Below are 13,257 nucleotides of genomic sequence, written 5' to 3' on the forward strand. Positions count from 1 at the left end.
CTCCGAATTTTTGCCAAAGCTTTCAACCCTTGGTGTGGATCTTCATCAGTGGGCTGAGAATTTTTATTAATTTTAGAACATTTTGGACAATTTTTCTATGCTCTCCTACTTACTCAATTACAGTCGTTTTTAACAATTTGAAAATTCGTCTTTCGTCTTTCGTCTATCGAAACAAAGCACAGAGATTATGGACCCTGGAGGATGCCGTTTGGGGGAATAAAGAAAATCAGATATCCCAGTTCAACAAAGGCTGTGACGAAGAGAACACCAAGAAGAAACTAGAACACGTAATAATTTAAATGAAAATAGTTAAAAAAAAACCCGATAATAAGTTAAAGTGGCAAAGGATAATATATCTAAGCAGACGAAAGACGAATTTTCAAATTGTTAAAAACGACTGTAATTGAGTAAGTAGGAGAGCATAGAAAAATTGTCTAAAATGTTCTAAAATTAATAAAAATTCTCAGCCCACTGATGAAGATCCACACCAAGGGTTGAAAGCTTTGGCAAAAATTCGGAGTCTTTTAATTTGAAAAGAACGAATTCTCTGGCGAACACCGGAACAGCTGCAATTACACGTTATTAAATTCAATTCAATTCAATTTATTTAATTTGAAATAGGACAAACTTGAGGCATTTAGTAATGGTTCATTGAGATCCGAAATTTCAATGCAATTCTAGGTTACGCGACCAATACGACACAACCTTTAACTGTCAAAATAAATGCGATCAAAGTCATTAGCATTTGTTAAAATAAGTGTTTTAACCCTTTAAGGACGAATGGAACACCGGTGTCCCCAGTGTCCCAAAAATAAAAACTATTTATTCGGACTAAGAAGGCAAAATGACTTTCCGTTGTCAAAAAAATAGCTTTTGTTTTTGGGACACGGGTGTCCCACTCGTCCTTGAAGGGTTAAGCGATATTTTTAATTCCAAAACAATAGATTCATAAGAAAAGGTCCTGTCTGAGATGGTAATTAAAACAGCATTGGAGGAAGTTCTGCTTGCTAGGTGTAAAAAACACACGGGAGACTGCAGAACAAAATGATGTCGACAAAAGCATTTGATTGGAGAAAGCTGAAGGAATTTGATAACCAATCTCAGGATGAGATCATTCCTGAAGTAACTCAATGTACCACGAACAAGATGTATTTGGAACAAAACTTCAGCTTAAATATTTTACCTTCTCTAAGAAAACTTACAGTAGACGTAGAGTCTTCTAAATTCGAATGCTCCTGGGGAATTTTTGACATTTTTTACCTCCCAAATTTAAACGATTTTTTCAAAACTATCGAAATTGATGGGAGATTAAATTTTACTTTGAATCAAATTTCCGTACTTTCCGTAAGTCTTAGTGGTAACACACTACCTTTTCATTTTATACGATCATAATGTATGTAAACATTCATAAAGAAGCCCATGATTTTCATTCATCCAGAGAATACGAATTTTGTAACATAACCCCACAATTGACATTTTGTATCCAAACGTCGCCGTCGTTCGAATTTGAGAGATTCAGATTTGAGAGACTCTGCTGTAGTTGTTTTGGGACTTTATCGACTTATTTTAATAAAGTCTATAGGGTCGGATCAACGTCTGTTCGACAGGGAACCCCTATTGACACTTTTGTCAAAATGTTGAAAATTATTGAGTCTATCTAGTAAAATATAAGTAATATAACGTTTTTCCTGTAATATACTTTTTACTATAAACAGATATGTTGAAATTTCATATCCCAAATGGTACAGAGTAGGGTGTCAATAGGTTCTGACGCTGACACGAGTTCTTAAAGTGTCAATAGATGTTCCTTTCACCCTACTAGTAAGTATACGGAACGCTATTCAAAATTTCAAGATAATTTCAAGTTTTGGAATTAATGCCTTAACGTCGAAACATAAAAAAGTGTCCCAAACATGGTGGCTCTCCCCTATAATGCTTTTTATTAAGGGTCATTGAAGACTGGAAGTTGATATCTCTTACCTTTTAAACTCCAAATCTGTAATAAATTCGAAAAAAGCGAATTTTAGGGGAAAGCGCGCTACCTTCGCACAACTCATTTTTTTTTTTCAAGATGTTCTTAACAAATTTTACCCTTTGTTTTTTTTTATTTTATTATCTAATCCAACGCGTCAAATTTTCATAAAAGAACCATGGGTCAAATCTATTGAGAACATAGAAAAAATTGAGTTGTCCGAAGCTTAAGTCGTTCTGCTAAATATTATCTGAATGAAACACTGTATTTCTTCACGAAAACATTTTATTTGAAAAATCCAGATCTGTGTTGTTCTCAATGTGGAGAAAACATCCGGACATATCCGATAGTGTTAATTACAAGAAGTACAGAGTAAATTTTATATCAAGAAATTTGAATAAATTTCGTTAGATTTTCCTCAGGATAAAAGTTCCTCATTAACACTAAATGTATTTAGTACAAAATGTATCAATTTAACTGATAATGTTGGTAACAAAATAAAAACGTTTTAACTAATACTTGACCGAATCGGTTACAAAGTTCGGTCTTAACAGAAAATTAGATAAACAGTGCTTAAATTAAAATTGTGGGATTTTTCTCTTTCTGCAGATTTCTGATATGGTTCAGCTCAGTTTGACCCAGGTATTTCGATATTGCGTTATTTAACTTGATATTGATCTTTCGAGAATCTTTGTTAAATTAATGTTTTAGTAATAAAATTCTTCATAATGTACGTGTAATATAAATTCTTTGATATTTTCTCACATTTCTTTCTTTGTGCCATTATTGTCCTTAGAGTATTTTGATATCATTTTTCTTTTTTAATTTAATTATGATATTAATTTTTGAGTAAATCTTTTAATTACAGAGATAAAATTTATTTAATATTTATTTTCTCTTTTTTTGAAAATTTGACAATTTAGTTTTGAGGAAACTTGAGATAATATATTTTATTGTCCTTATTTTTCTTAAAGTTTCACATTTTTTTCTTCAATATTTTCTAATTATTTACTATCAATAGAAAATAATTGCAATCTGCCAGCCTATTTTATGAGCGTCACGTGTATAAATTTACAAGATTTCCTTCATTCTTGAAGTTTTTTTTATTATCCGTCTCTCTCTCTCTAATTTTAGAGTTAACACCAATATTCTTTTTCTTCTTAAAAGGTAAATGACTCATTTTTCTTTTTCTTTTAATTTCAGAATGTCAATATGAATATTTTTTACTATTTTTTGTTAAATCTAATTCAGAGAAGTACTTGTTTTTTTAAGGTAAACATTTTATTGTCAATATTTTCAAAGAATGTCTTCTTTTCGAATACTTTATTGTATATAATACACATTATCTTTTTTAATATATTTACATCTAGTAATTGTTTAAATTTAGAAGTGTTTTTTTCGAGAGTGTAAAATAAAAATCTTTGTGCAAATTATGTTTTAAGGTAGTAAAAATTGGATTAAGGAGTTATGTACATGATTTTAAGATATGGAGAAAAAACAGAATGCTTTTTCAAAGACTCAGGAATTCGCATTTATTTTACTTCTTGATATTTTTAAAGATAAAATTTTACTGAAAATAACTTCTAATTTTGCAAAGTAATTATAAATCGGATAAAAACTTCTAAATCCAAAAAAGTGGAGTATTCAAAAAACAGATAAATTGATAATTGATTTAATTTAGTTTTAGATGATAAGTCTATTCTTTATTGCATTTATTTAATAATTTTTAAAATAAGACTAAGAAAATTTTAATTATTTTAAAATACATCTGACTTGCATTTTAACTTAGTTGTAATCTAACTCGTATCTTTTTCATTAATTGTAGCTTCAAAAAATTGACATTTCAAAACAAGGCTTTGTAGAATATGAAACAGCTATTAAAGACTGATTTAAATATTTAATACCTTAAAAATTTATCTCAGATTGAGAGGATAGCCTACACGTTCTATCTAAATTGAAAACTTTTTTTTTATTATTATCAACTCAAACTCCAAACGAAAATGAAAACAAAATAAGACAACCATTTCTAATTTTTTTTTTAATATTTTAATTAAGGGGTAACGTCTACCAAAAGGGCAAAAATTAATGGTTTATTTTAGTGAATATTTTGTGACTTTGCTACTGAATCGATTAAAATAAAATTTTCAGGAGTTAATACAAATGTCTTGAAGAACTCAAAAATATTTTTTATTTCTATTTTGAATACAAAATGACAGCGCAACAGTGTGCGGACTGAAGACCGATTCCATTTTGAGGCCCTCAGCGACTAGCAGTAGAACTCGAATAATTTTTATACGATTAACTTGAAATTCTCAGGCTAGTTGTTCAGATATATTCTCTAGAAACACATAAAATTTTTAAGATTGATAAAAAATTACTTTTGTTGGAAACAAATAAATTTAATTTCTTCGACAAAAATTCGTGTTTATTTACACGTTGCTGCCAATGTTACTGAAAACAATATTTTTTTTAAATCCTTAGTGTTGCTATAGAGCATATATCTGAGCAGGTACTCTGAAAATTTCAAGTCAATCGAATAAAAATTACTCGAGTTCTACTGCTAGCTGCGGAGTGCCTCAAAACGAAATTTATTTTCAGACCGCTCACTGCTACGCTGCCATTTTATTTTCAAAATTTAAATAAAAATATTTTTGTGCTCTTCTAGACATCTGCAATAACCCCCGAAAATTTCATTTTGATCGATTCACTGGCAGAGTCACAAATAATTCACAAAAATTCGGTAATTTTGAACGTTCTGGTAGATGTTACCCCTTAAAACATTGTATATAGGGGGAGGTGGGGCTACTTTGAGCTGTGGGGCTAGATTGTTATACGACTTTTTCGCCTACTTCTAAATGGAGCTGGGCCTTACAATTATTTTATTCAGATCCAGAATTATTTTGTGTATCCAAATAGCATCATCTTAATACTCAGTTGTCATTAGAAATATGAGAAAAAATCGTATAACAATGTAGCCCCACCTCCCCCTACAGTCGAGTTCCTCAAATTTAAACGACGGTTGAATTCAAAATGTAAAATTTGAAGTTATGTGATGAAAGTTTTTCGTGGAGTCTGAAGTAGAACTATTTTTCTCCGATATTTCCTCAAAATTATCGTATTATTATTAACTTCTGCAACAAATTCCTTTTATTTCACAATATTGATATATTCAATAATTTATATTTAAAGCAAGTCTTTTGAAAATAAATTAAAATAATAGGGGAAACTGGGGCAAAAAGTTACAAATCGAAAATTTCAAAATACAATATCTTTCAAGGTAAATAAAATAGCGGCTTGAATTTTTTTCCATAGACAGCCTCCATAGGTCTTCTTTAATGTCGTAGGTTTGTTAAAATTTGAACAAGGAATTTTGAAAATAAAAAATATCGAAACTTTTAGCCCTATTTTTGAAATATTTTCCGTGCAGGAGATATCAAATATTAGCTACTTATTTTAAATTTGATGCACTGGTGAATATTTCCCAAATGACCTGGATATTCTTTGAATACGAATCAGATATCTATTTTAGAATTTTACAAAGATTCTTTTCTCCAGAAATCCTTTTATTAAAAACGACCACTTGGGGTAAAAAGTAACAAAAGCTATGGAGCAAAAAGTAACAAAAACCGAAACAATTTCTGATGTCCCACGGTGAAAATAATTGTTTGCATTGGTCAAACGATTTGTAGTGTTTTGTGTGTTTTTTTTTGTAAAATAGCTTGTAATGCGCTTTTTTCGCTCAGATAGAGAATACTTTGTTTTACAAAGGTGTAGAAGAATAAATTTCCTATGAAAATATGTAATCTTGGTATTTTACTTAAATTTACGGAATCCCGTAATAAAGCGAAACCAAATGTGATAGTATCTCATGACTGGTACTATTTGCCCCAGCATTTTTGAGAGTGGTCACAAAATTACCTTTTAAAAAACGGCTCGATAAATATATTTCCTTTCAAAATAGAAGAAAATGACTTTCACAGAGTTGTAGAGCGGTAAATTTCCCATAAAACTGTGCTAATTAGAAGTTTCTGGGGCGCTATGGTAGCTTGTAAAAAAAATTAAATATCCGTTTTGTGACTTTTTGCCCCAGTCTCCCCTAGCAATAAAATTTCCATTGCATTTTGTGATTTTTTAAAACTGGAAAACATACAAAATTACAGAAAAAGGACATTCAAGGGATTTTAGTTTTTTATAGAACACAAAATCGCAAAAATTAAATTACCATAATAATTACCAAATTAAATTGCCATATCGCCGTTTGAGTGAGTATTGTTAATAGCGCATTTAATCACTTCTTGCTACATTTTCTAAGATCAAAAATTTAATCGAAGAGAGAAAATAACAAAACCTATAAAATGTGACAAAAACTCGGATATTTTATCATTTTTATAATTTATTTACCCTTAAAGTATTCTTTAAAAATATCAAATCAGTAAAATAAATTCCGTGTTCTGAGCATTCTAAAAGAAACATTGCAAAACTTTATTTTTTTCATCCTTAACCAAATAAATACGATGCATTTAGGGTAAGTAACCTTCTTAAATTGGTTGCAATCAACATAATTTTTAGTGTAAAAAATAATTATGTCTCTTTTAAAATTTTACTATAGTCCTAAAAGTCCTGCACCACATAAATAACATTTAATTTTGTAACAACAGCTAATAAAATTATCCATCTATCAATGATAATTGTTCATTGTAGGTTTCTCACATTATTTTTCTTTTTTTTTCACAAAAGTTTATTGTCTTTTAATCCTGTCTCATCAGAATAAGTCGAAGGTAATTAATTTAAAAAGCTTTTGCGAGAGTTCTCTCTATCAAGATTAGATTTCGGTGCATAGTTTATCTTCTTAAAATTACTGAAATATTGACCTAAATAGAGATTAGTTTTTTTTTCTTTTTATTATACAGTCTAAATAGTTTTTCTCTTACAAAGTTTTCCAATCAATCTTCTTTCAGCATTCACCAAATATTTTATTTTCTGTTTTTTTTTTCTTAGTATTCAGTAAAATTATTGTCACTGATTTACTTAATTACAATTTATTGTCATTATTTTCTTGAAATACTCACAAAATCATCCAACAAAATGTGTTGAATGCATCTTCACCATTAAAATTGTCCATTCAAATATCTCTAAATATTTTTATTTGCAAAAAGTGTTTAGGAAGCTTTTGATAAACGATATGTTTATTTGATCATTTCTTTAAAAACCGTCATTTTTCTTTTAATTATTTATAATTTTGTTTTGTCGTATTTCAAAAACTTCCCACGTCCTAAAACCTACAACTTGTCTCTTCGTAAAGATTTTACTAATTATATATTCGCACACAGTCATTCAGAGCACTTTCATGCATTTTTGTTTTAGATATGTTTTGATACGATATCGCCTGGTTGTTGATTTTATTCTTTGCCTTAGTCAATTAACACTGAATTGAAAAGGCATTTCAGGTAATACTGGGAATATTTTAACTATCAGGCATATTTGTAATTTGACATCATTTCAGAAACAATCTTGTAAATCGCACCAAATGCAACCAAATAGATTGCATTGGATACTTGCAATTTTGTGCTGTGACTGTGTGGTAATTGATTAACCACATGGATTTTCCATCCGAGATTCTTGTGGGTGTAGCACTTTTGAGAAGAAAATTGAAAATTCAGGGTTAAATTCGATAGATAGGGAGATTTTTAAATGATAAAGTAGGGATTTGACTTACCTGATAATACACCAAATCGGGAGTATCCTGAGCGACTGTCCAATTGAGATAGCCAGGTTCTTTGTTATTCTCACAGTCTAGATACAATGTTTCCTTGTAGGCCTCAAAGGTTTCACTATCAGCAGACTTATCAACGGTCTTGTGCTTCCATTCACAGTAGCGACCAACTGAAGAATGTGAATAAAAGCACTTGTAATATTTGAATAATGGTAATAATCAAATAAAATATGAATTATTATCAGAAAGATTCCCCAGAAAAGCTGTGCAAGCCATTGTGAGGAGACCTCGACCTCGGGGCAGACCTAGGAATCAAAACTAAACACCTTCCTAAAGTGACGAACAGGGTGTGCCTTTACATAGTAAAAAATATTATTTACATTTTACATGTAAAAAACATGTAAAAATGTAAAAAATATGTAAAAATGTGTAAAAATATGTAAAATGTAAAAAGGAAGATTACGCATTTTTAAATCTTTCGAATATTTTCTGTAAGCAATACACGGTAAAAAGTTTTGGACATTGACCAATTATATAGATTACTTTTAAGAGAATTTAATATTAATGATACGAAAAGAACCTGCTATTTGGTATATTTGTAATAATTGCAATGCAAATATAATGCAGTGATACCTATATTTTCTATATTTCTCATCACCCTTTATCCAAAAATTAAAGTTAAAAGAAAGTGTTTCAAATAGAGGGGTTGATGAAGAATTATTTATCTATTTTTGTGTATTAAAAAAGCCAATAAAAACTCCAGAAGTGCAGGAAAAATTAAGGATTTTATGTTCTTCAGGGATAAAACACAATACGCAAAGAATAAAGTCACAATATATATTTTTAAATTAACCTTCAGTAAAAACGATCATAATTGTGCATAAAACCCGCACAGCTTAAGTTAAAAAGGTTGTCACAGAACCGGCACTCGTTCAGCATAAAACGGTTAATATTGTGTTCAAATTGCGTACAACTTAACTTAAAATGATTTCACTTGTATGTAATGCACTCATAGCTCTAACACAAAAAGGACAAATTACAAGTAAAAAGCGCACAGCTTCAGCACAAGACGGTTAAAATTGAATATAAAATCGTCCCAGCTTCCGAAAGTTTAGCAATTTTGATCGTTTTATTCTGATTCTGTGCAGATTTTGTTAAAAATCGATACAATATCATAATTTTTGTTTAATATGTTAGTTTCAATTCAATAACAAAACACGGTGGTTTCTAGAACATTTAAAAAATATTTTTGTAAACATTCATTACTACAGAATCAATGTTACCAAGGAGAGACTAATTCTCATCATGAACATTTTTTTCTGGGATGTGATGTCTTGGACAAGATATATAGGAATATTAAAAAAAAATGTTAAGAAGAAAGAAGGAAATAAGACTTAATTAGAATTAATTAACTTTATATGGTTTGTTCAACTGGGTAGAGGAAAATTTGAACTGGGGTTGCCTGTAAATTTCACCATGCATTTTTGACGACAAGCTTTACGGCAAAAAACCACAAAATATTTTACTGGTTACAGAGAAATCTTTGATTCAGTGAAAAACATAAATTTAAATATGAAATTTGATGCATATAAATCAATTTTAATTTTTTATATTTTAACTTTACATGTTAAAAATGTAGCACATGTTAAAGTTTTTTTACTATATGTAAAAAATGATGTGAAATGTAAAATGTAAAAAATAGCCCAACCCTGGTGACGAAGAATCGACAGGCGTGAGCTGTCAACCTTGATGTCATGGGCTAGCGACCCCAATAAGGATAAGCTGTTGAAAATGATGACAATAACGATTTTTATGGGCTTTAAGGGTTTAAGGTCCTTTAACTGTGAGAATTTTCAAATTGAAGTTCATTATCAAACGTATTTTTGCACAAAGAATCATCAATCAGAATAATAGACACTCAAAAGTATCCAATCTTCTCCAGATTCCTAACTCCACCCAGGAATAATCTAGACAATTTATCCAGATGCTCGTTATCTAGACAAGTACTCTAACATTGTGTTCTGCTCAACATACCACATGTCCTTAACCAATTGCATTGAGTACTTCAATTTATCGGGATGCGAGATTTGAGAACGGTATCGTACGTACAATATTGAGCCTGTATCCCATGTGTCCGTGTCCGTGGATACTAGGTCCTTTAGCCTTGTTATAGTACTTTACCAAATAAACCAAATTTTACGCAAATCCATCGAGAAATACATTCTATTAAAGCCTTAAGGAAACTTTTAGGCAATGAGATGTCTGAGGAGCAAATGTCCGCTTTAATCATCCCAAAAGCATCAAAAATTTAAAGACATTGATGTTTCTTGAGATATTCTCCATATACCTCAAAGAATTTGAAAAGCAAAGAAATGGCATGAGAAGAAAACTCAGAGAAAAATGCCAGAAAGAGAGATGAGGCACCTTGGGGACTGGGATGTAAGAATATAATGTCCGCCAGGACAGCTTGTAAATACAAGTTGTTCAAGAACGAAAGTCTTCGATGGTCACGTTCTCCAGATACTCCCAAAGGAGTATTTTTTGGAAGATGGAGAGAGATTCAGAAACAAAATGAAACAGTCATCAAAAGAGGTCTATCGCATATGCAAATCCTTATTAAAATATAGCTCACTCCTTCCCTGAGCGACTGACTCATTTGAAAACCCTTGATCAATTTATGAGGGCTACTCGGAACGTTCAAAATCATTTTTTCTTTTCGCGGAAAATTTATATGTTCACAGAAAATTTTTCTGTTCTCCGGAAATATTTTGCAATGAAATTTTACCATTCGCAGAAAATTTAATTCTTCGCAGAATATTGACAGCAAACAGGAAATTTTGCTGTTTGAGAGAAATTTTACTGTTCGATGAAAATTTTATTGTCTTAAGGAAATTTTTTCTGTGCTTAGATAATTTTACTGTTCTCAAGGAATTTTACGGTTTGCAGAAAGTCTTACTATTGTAAGGAAATTTTATTGTTCTCAGGAAATTTGCCGTGCTTATGAAATTTTACTGTTCTCAGAAAATTTTACTGTATTCGGGACATTTTACTGTTCTCAGGAAAGTTAATGTTCGCAGAAACTCTTACCGTTTTAAGGAAATTTTACTGTTGTCCAAGAAATTTGCTGTGCTCTGGAAATTTCACTGTTCTCAGGGAATTTACTGTTCGCACGAAATTTTCCTGTTACCAATGATTTTTTTTACTGTTCGCAGAAAATATTCCTGTTCCTAAAAAAATTTACTGCTCGAAAAAGATTTTGCTGATTAAAGGAAATTTTACTATTCCAAAGGAAACTTTACTGTTCTCAGAAAATTTTACAGTTCCAAAGGAAATTTTACTGTTCTCATGAAATTTACTGTGCTCAGGCAATTTTACTGTTCTCAAGGAATTTTACTGTTCGCATGAAACTTTCCTGGCCCTAAGGAAATTTTACTGTCCGCAGAAAATATTCCTGTTTCCAAGGAAATTTTACTGTTCGCAGAAAATATTCCTGTTCCTAAGGAAATTTTACTGTACACAGAAAATTTACTGTGCTCAGAAAATTTTCCTGTTCACAAGGAAATTTTACTGTTCGCAGAAAATATTCCTGTTCCCAAGGAAATTTTTACTGTTCTCGGGAAATTTTACTGTTCTCATGAAATTTACTGTGCTCAGGCAATTTTACTGTTCCCAAGGAAATTTTACTGTTCGCAGAAAATATTACTGTTCCAAAGATATTTTACTGTATTCGGGACATTTTACTGTTCTCAGGAAATTTCACTGTTCTCAGGAAATTTACTGTGCTCAGGCAATTTTACTGTTCACACGAAATTTTTCTGTTCACAAGGAAATTTTACTGTTCGCAGAAAATATTCCTGTTCCCAAGGAAATTTTACTGTTCGAAGAAGATTTTGCTGATCTAAGGTAATTTTACTGTTCCAAAGGAAATTTACTGTGCTCAGAAAATTTTAGTGTTCTCAGGGAATTTGACTGTTCTCACGAAATTTTCCTGATCCTAATGAAATTTTGCTGTATTCGGGACATTTTCCTGTTCACGGAAAATTCTATTTTTCGCATAAAATTGTATTGTCCGCAGGAGATTTTGTGCAATGTATCAGATTCTAAAAGCTAATAAACTATGTTTTATGTGTCTTCCCCGGCCAGAATATGTTAAATTTTTGTCACTCTAGCTAAACCACTTTACAAGCCAACTAAATTATTAAACTTCAGGCAAAAAACGGATGACTAAATAATAGTTTTAGTGAATCATGAAAACCATCATTCTTGCGCAGCCATCGCCAAATCGAATGATTTTTGCATAGGGAAAAGTTTTGTAGATTCTGATGAAAGTTTCATACCACTAAATTTTTTCCTATATTCCTTAATTAATTTAACCCATTGCCATAAAATGCCCATTGTCTTACCTCCAGTGGGAATTTTGTATCCCTCCGGATCGGTTTCCACTCCAGCATAGACGGTCTGTTTGTTCTGCTCTGCTGCCGTCAATTGCCCATAGCCACCTTCTGGCGAATTGCAAATATAGAGAGGATGGTAGCGGGCAGGTTGTGCTGGTTCATCACCACCCTCAATGATGAACGTATAGGTTTTGCCCCGTTCCACCGTTAATTCGGGAATGAGCATATCATTCAAGTACCACGCGATTCCCCATGAGGGATTTTTCGTGATGGGTGTGTAGCCCCTTTTGCCGCCTGTTGGTCCAATTCGTGCGCGAATCTCTGTATCACCGACAATTTTCATTGGTGGCCAGGGTTTGAGGTCACTCTCCTCCTTGAATTCATAGATTGATGCCACACAGGAGTGGTCATTCTTGGAGGAGAAGTTTATCTGGATGTCTTCTATTGTGGCATCCATGCCATTGTGAAGATGTGCGTTTGCTTCTTTCTCCGAATTCAGTGGTCCTATAGCTCCAATCACAGAAATCTACAAGAACGACAAGAACAGAAGGATCTCTATCGAAGATTCTTAATAAAATGGAATTGGAGAACTTACTTCTCGATCAACGGGAATAGGCCTATCATTAATGGGCTCATTCGTCTGCAGCGGTCTTGAGTATCTCACACTCGTCACTCCGTTTTTCCTATCCCCAGAAATCACCATAACATCATTTCGGCCTCCAATTCTTTTATCCGGGCATACCCCATGCTTCCCATCGCACTGAGACAGATGCGACATGTAGTAATCCTCTGCCCAGAAGATACGTTTCTTCGTGTCGTAGAATGCAACAACGACATCACCACCAATCATCTGGGACTTTCCTTGGACTCCCGACAATCCAAATGCCATATACTGATCCTCCCGGATTCTCCCATACAAATCCACTATGACATTGTCTCCCTGAATCTCCCACTTCACCTGCAATCTTCCACCGAGCATTTCTCGGCAATTATTGTGTTGCGGTTTGGCCGTTGTTGTTGTCTAAAAGGAAGACAAATTTGATTTAAACTTTCTGATTGAATTCCAATCGGTAATTCAATTGAATTGCAATGAAATGTTCAACCAAACGAAAGAAGCTCTACGGAAAAAAAGAATACAGAATTGAAAATATTTTGATATTCTAGATTAAATTACAACA

The 13,257-nt window shown here is 31.9% G+C and overlaps 1 protein-coding gene across 4 annotated transcripts in view; it reads right to left on the reverse strand.

Annotated features, from left to right (window-relative positions):
- Nucleotides 1–2,239: 2,239 nt before the first annotated feature.
- Nucleotides 2,240–13,257, reverse strand: part of LOC129798621 (protein Skeletor, isoforms B/C) — a 65,453-nt gene continuing 54,435 nt past the window's right edge. For all 4 annotated transcript variants that reach the window (XM_055841857.1, XM_055841856.1, XM_055841855.1 and 1 more), the window contains 4 exons: nucleotides 12,675–13,100; nucleotides 12,089–12,605; nucleotides 7,689–7,855; nucleotides 2,240–7,605 (listed from right to left, as the gene is read on the reverse strand). In XM_055841857.1, the coding sequence (XP_055697832.1) occupies nucleotides 7,444–7,605; nucleotides 7,689–7,855; nucleotides 12,089–12,605; nucleotides 12,675–13,100 (1,272 nt within the window). In that variant the 3' untranslated portion in view covers nucleotides 2,240–7,443. The remainder of the gene's footprint in view (nucleotides 7,606–7,688; nucleotides 7,856–12,088; nucleotides 12,606–12,674; nucleotides 13,101–13,257) is intronic.

This window comes from Phlebotomus papatasi, chromosome 1, assembly GCF_024763615.1.
Source record: "Phlebotomus papatasi isolate M1 chromosome 1, Ppap_2.1, whole genome shotgun sequence".
Taxonomy (NCBI): Eukaryota; Metazoa; Arthropoda; class Insecta; order Diptera; family Psychodidae; genus Phlebotomus; species Phlebotomus papatasi.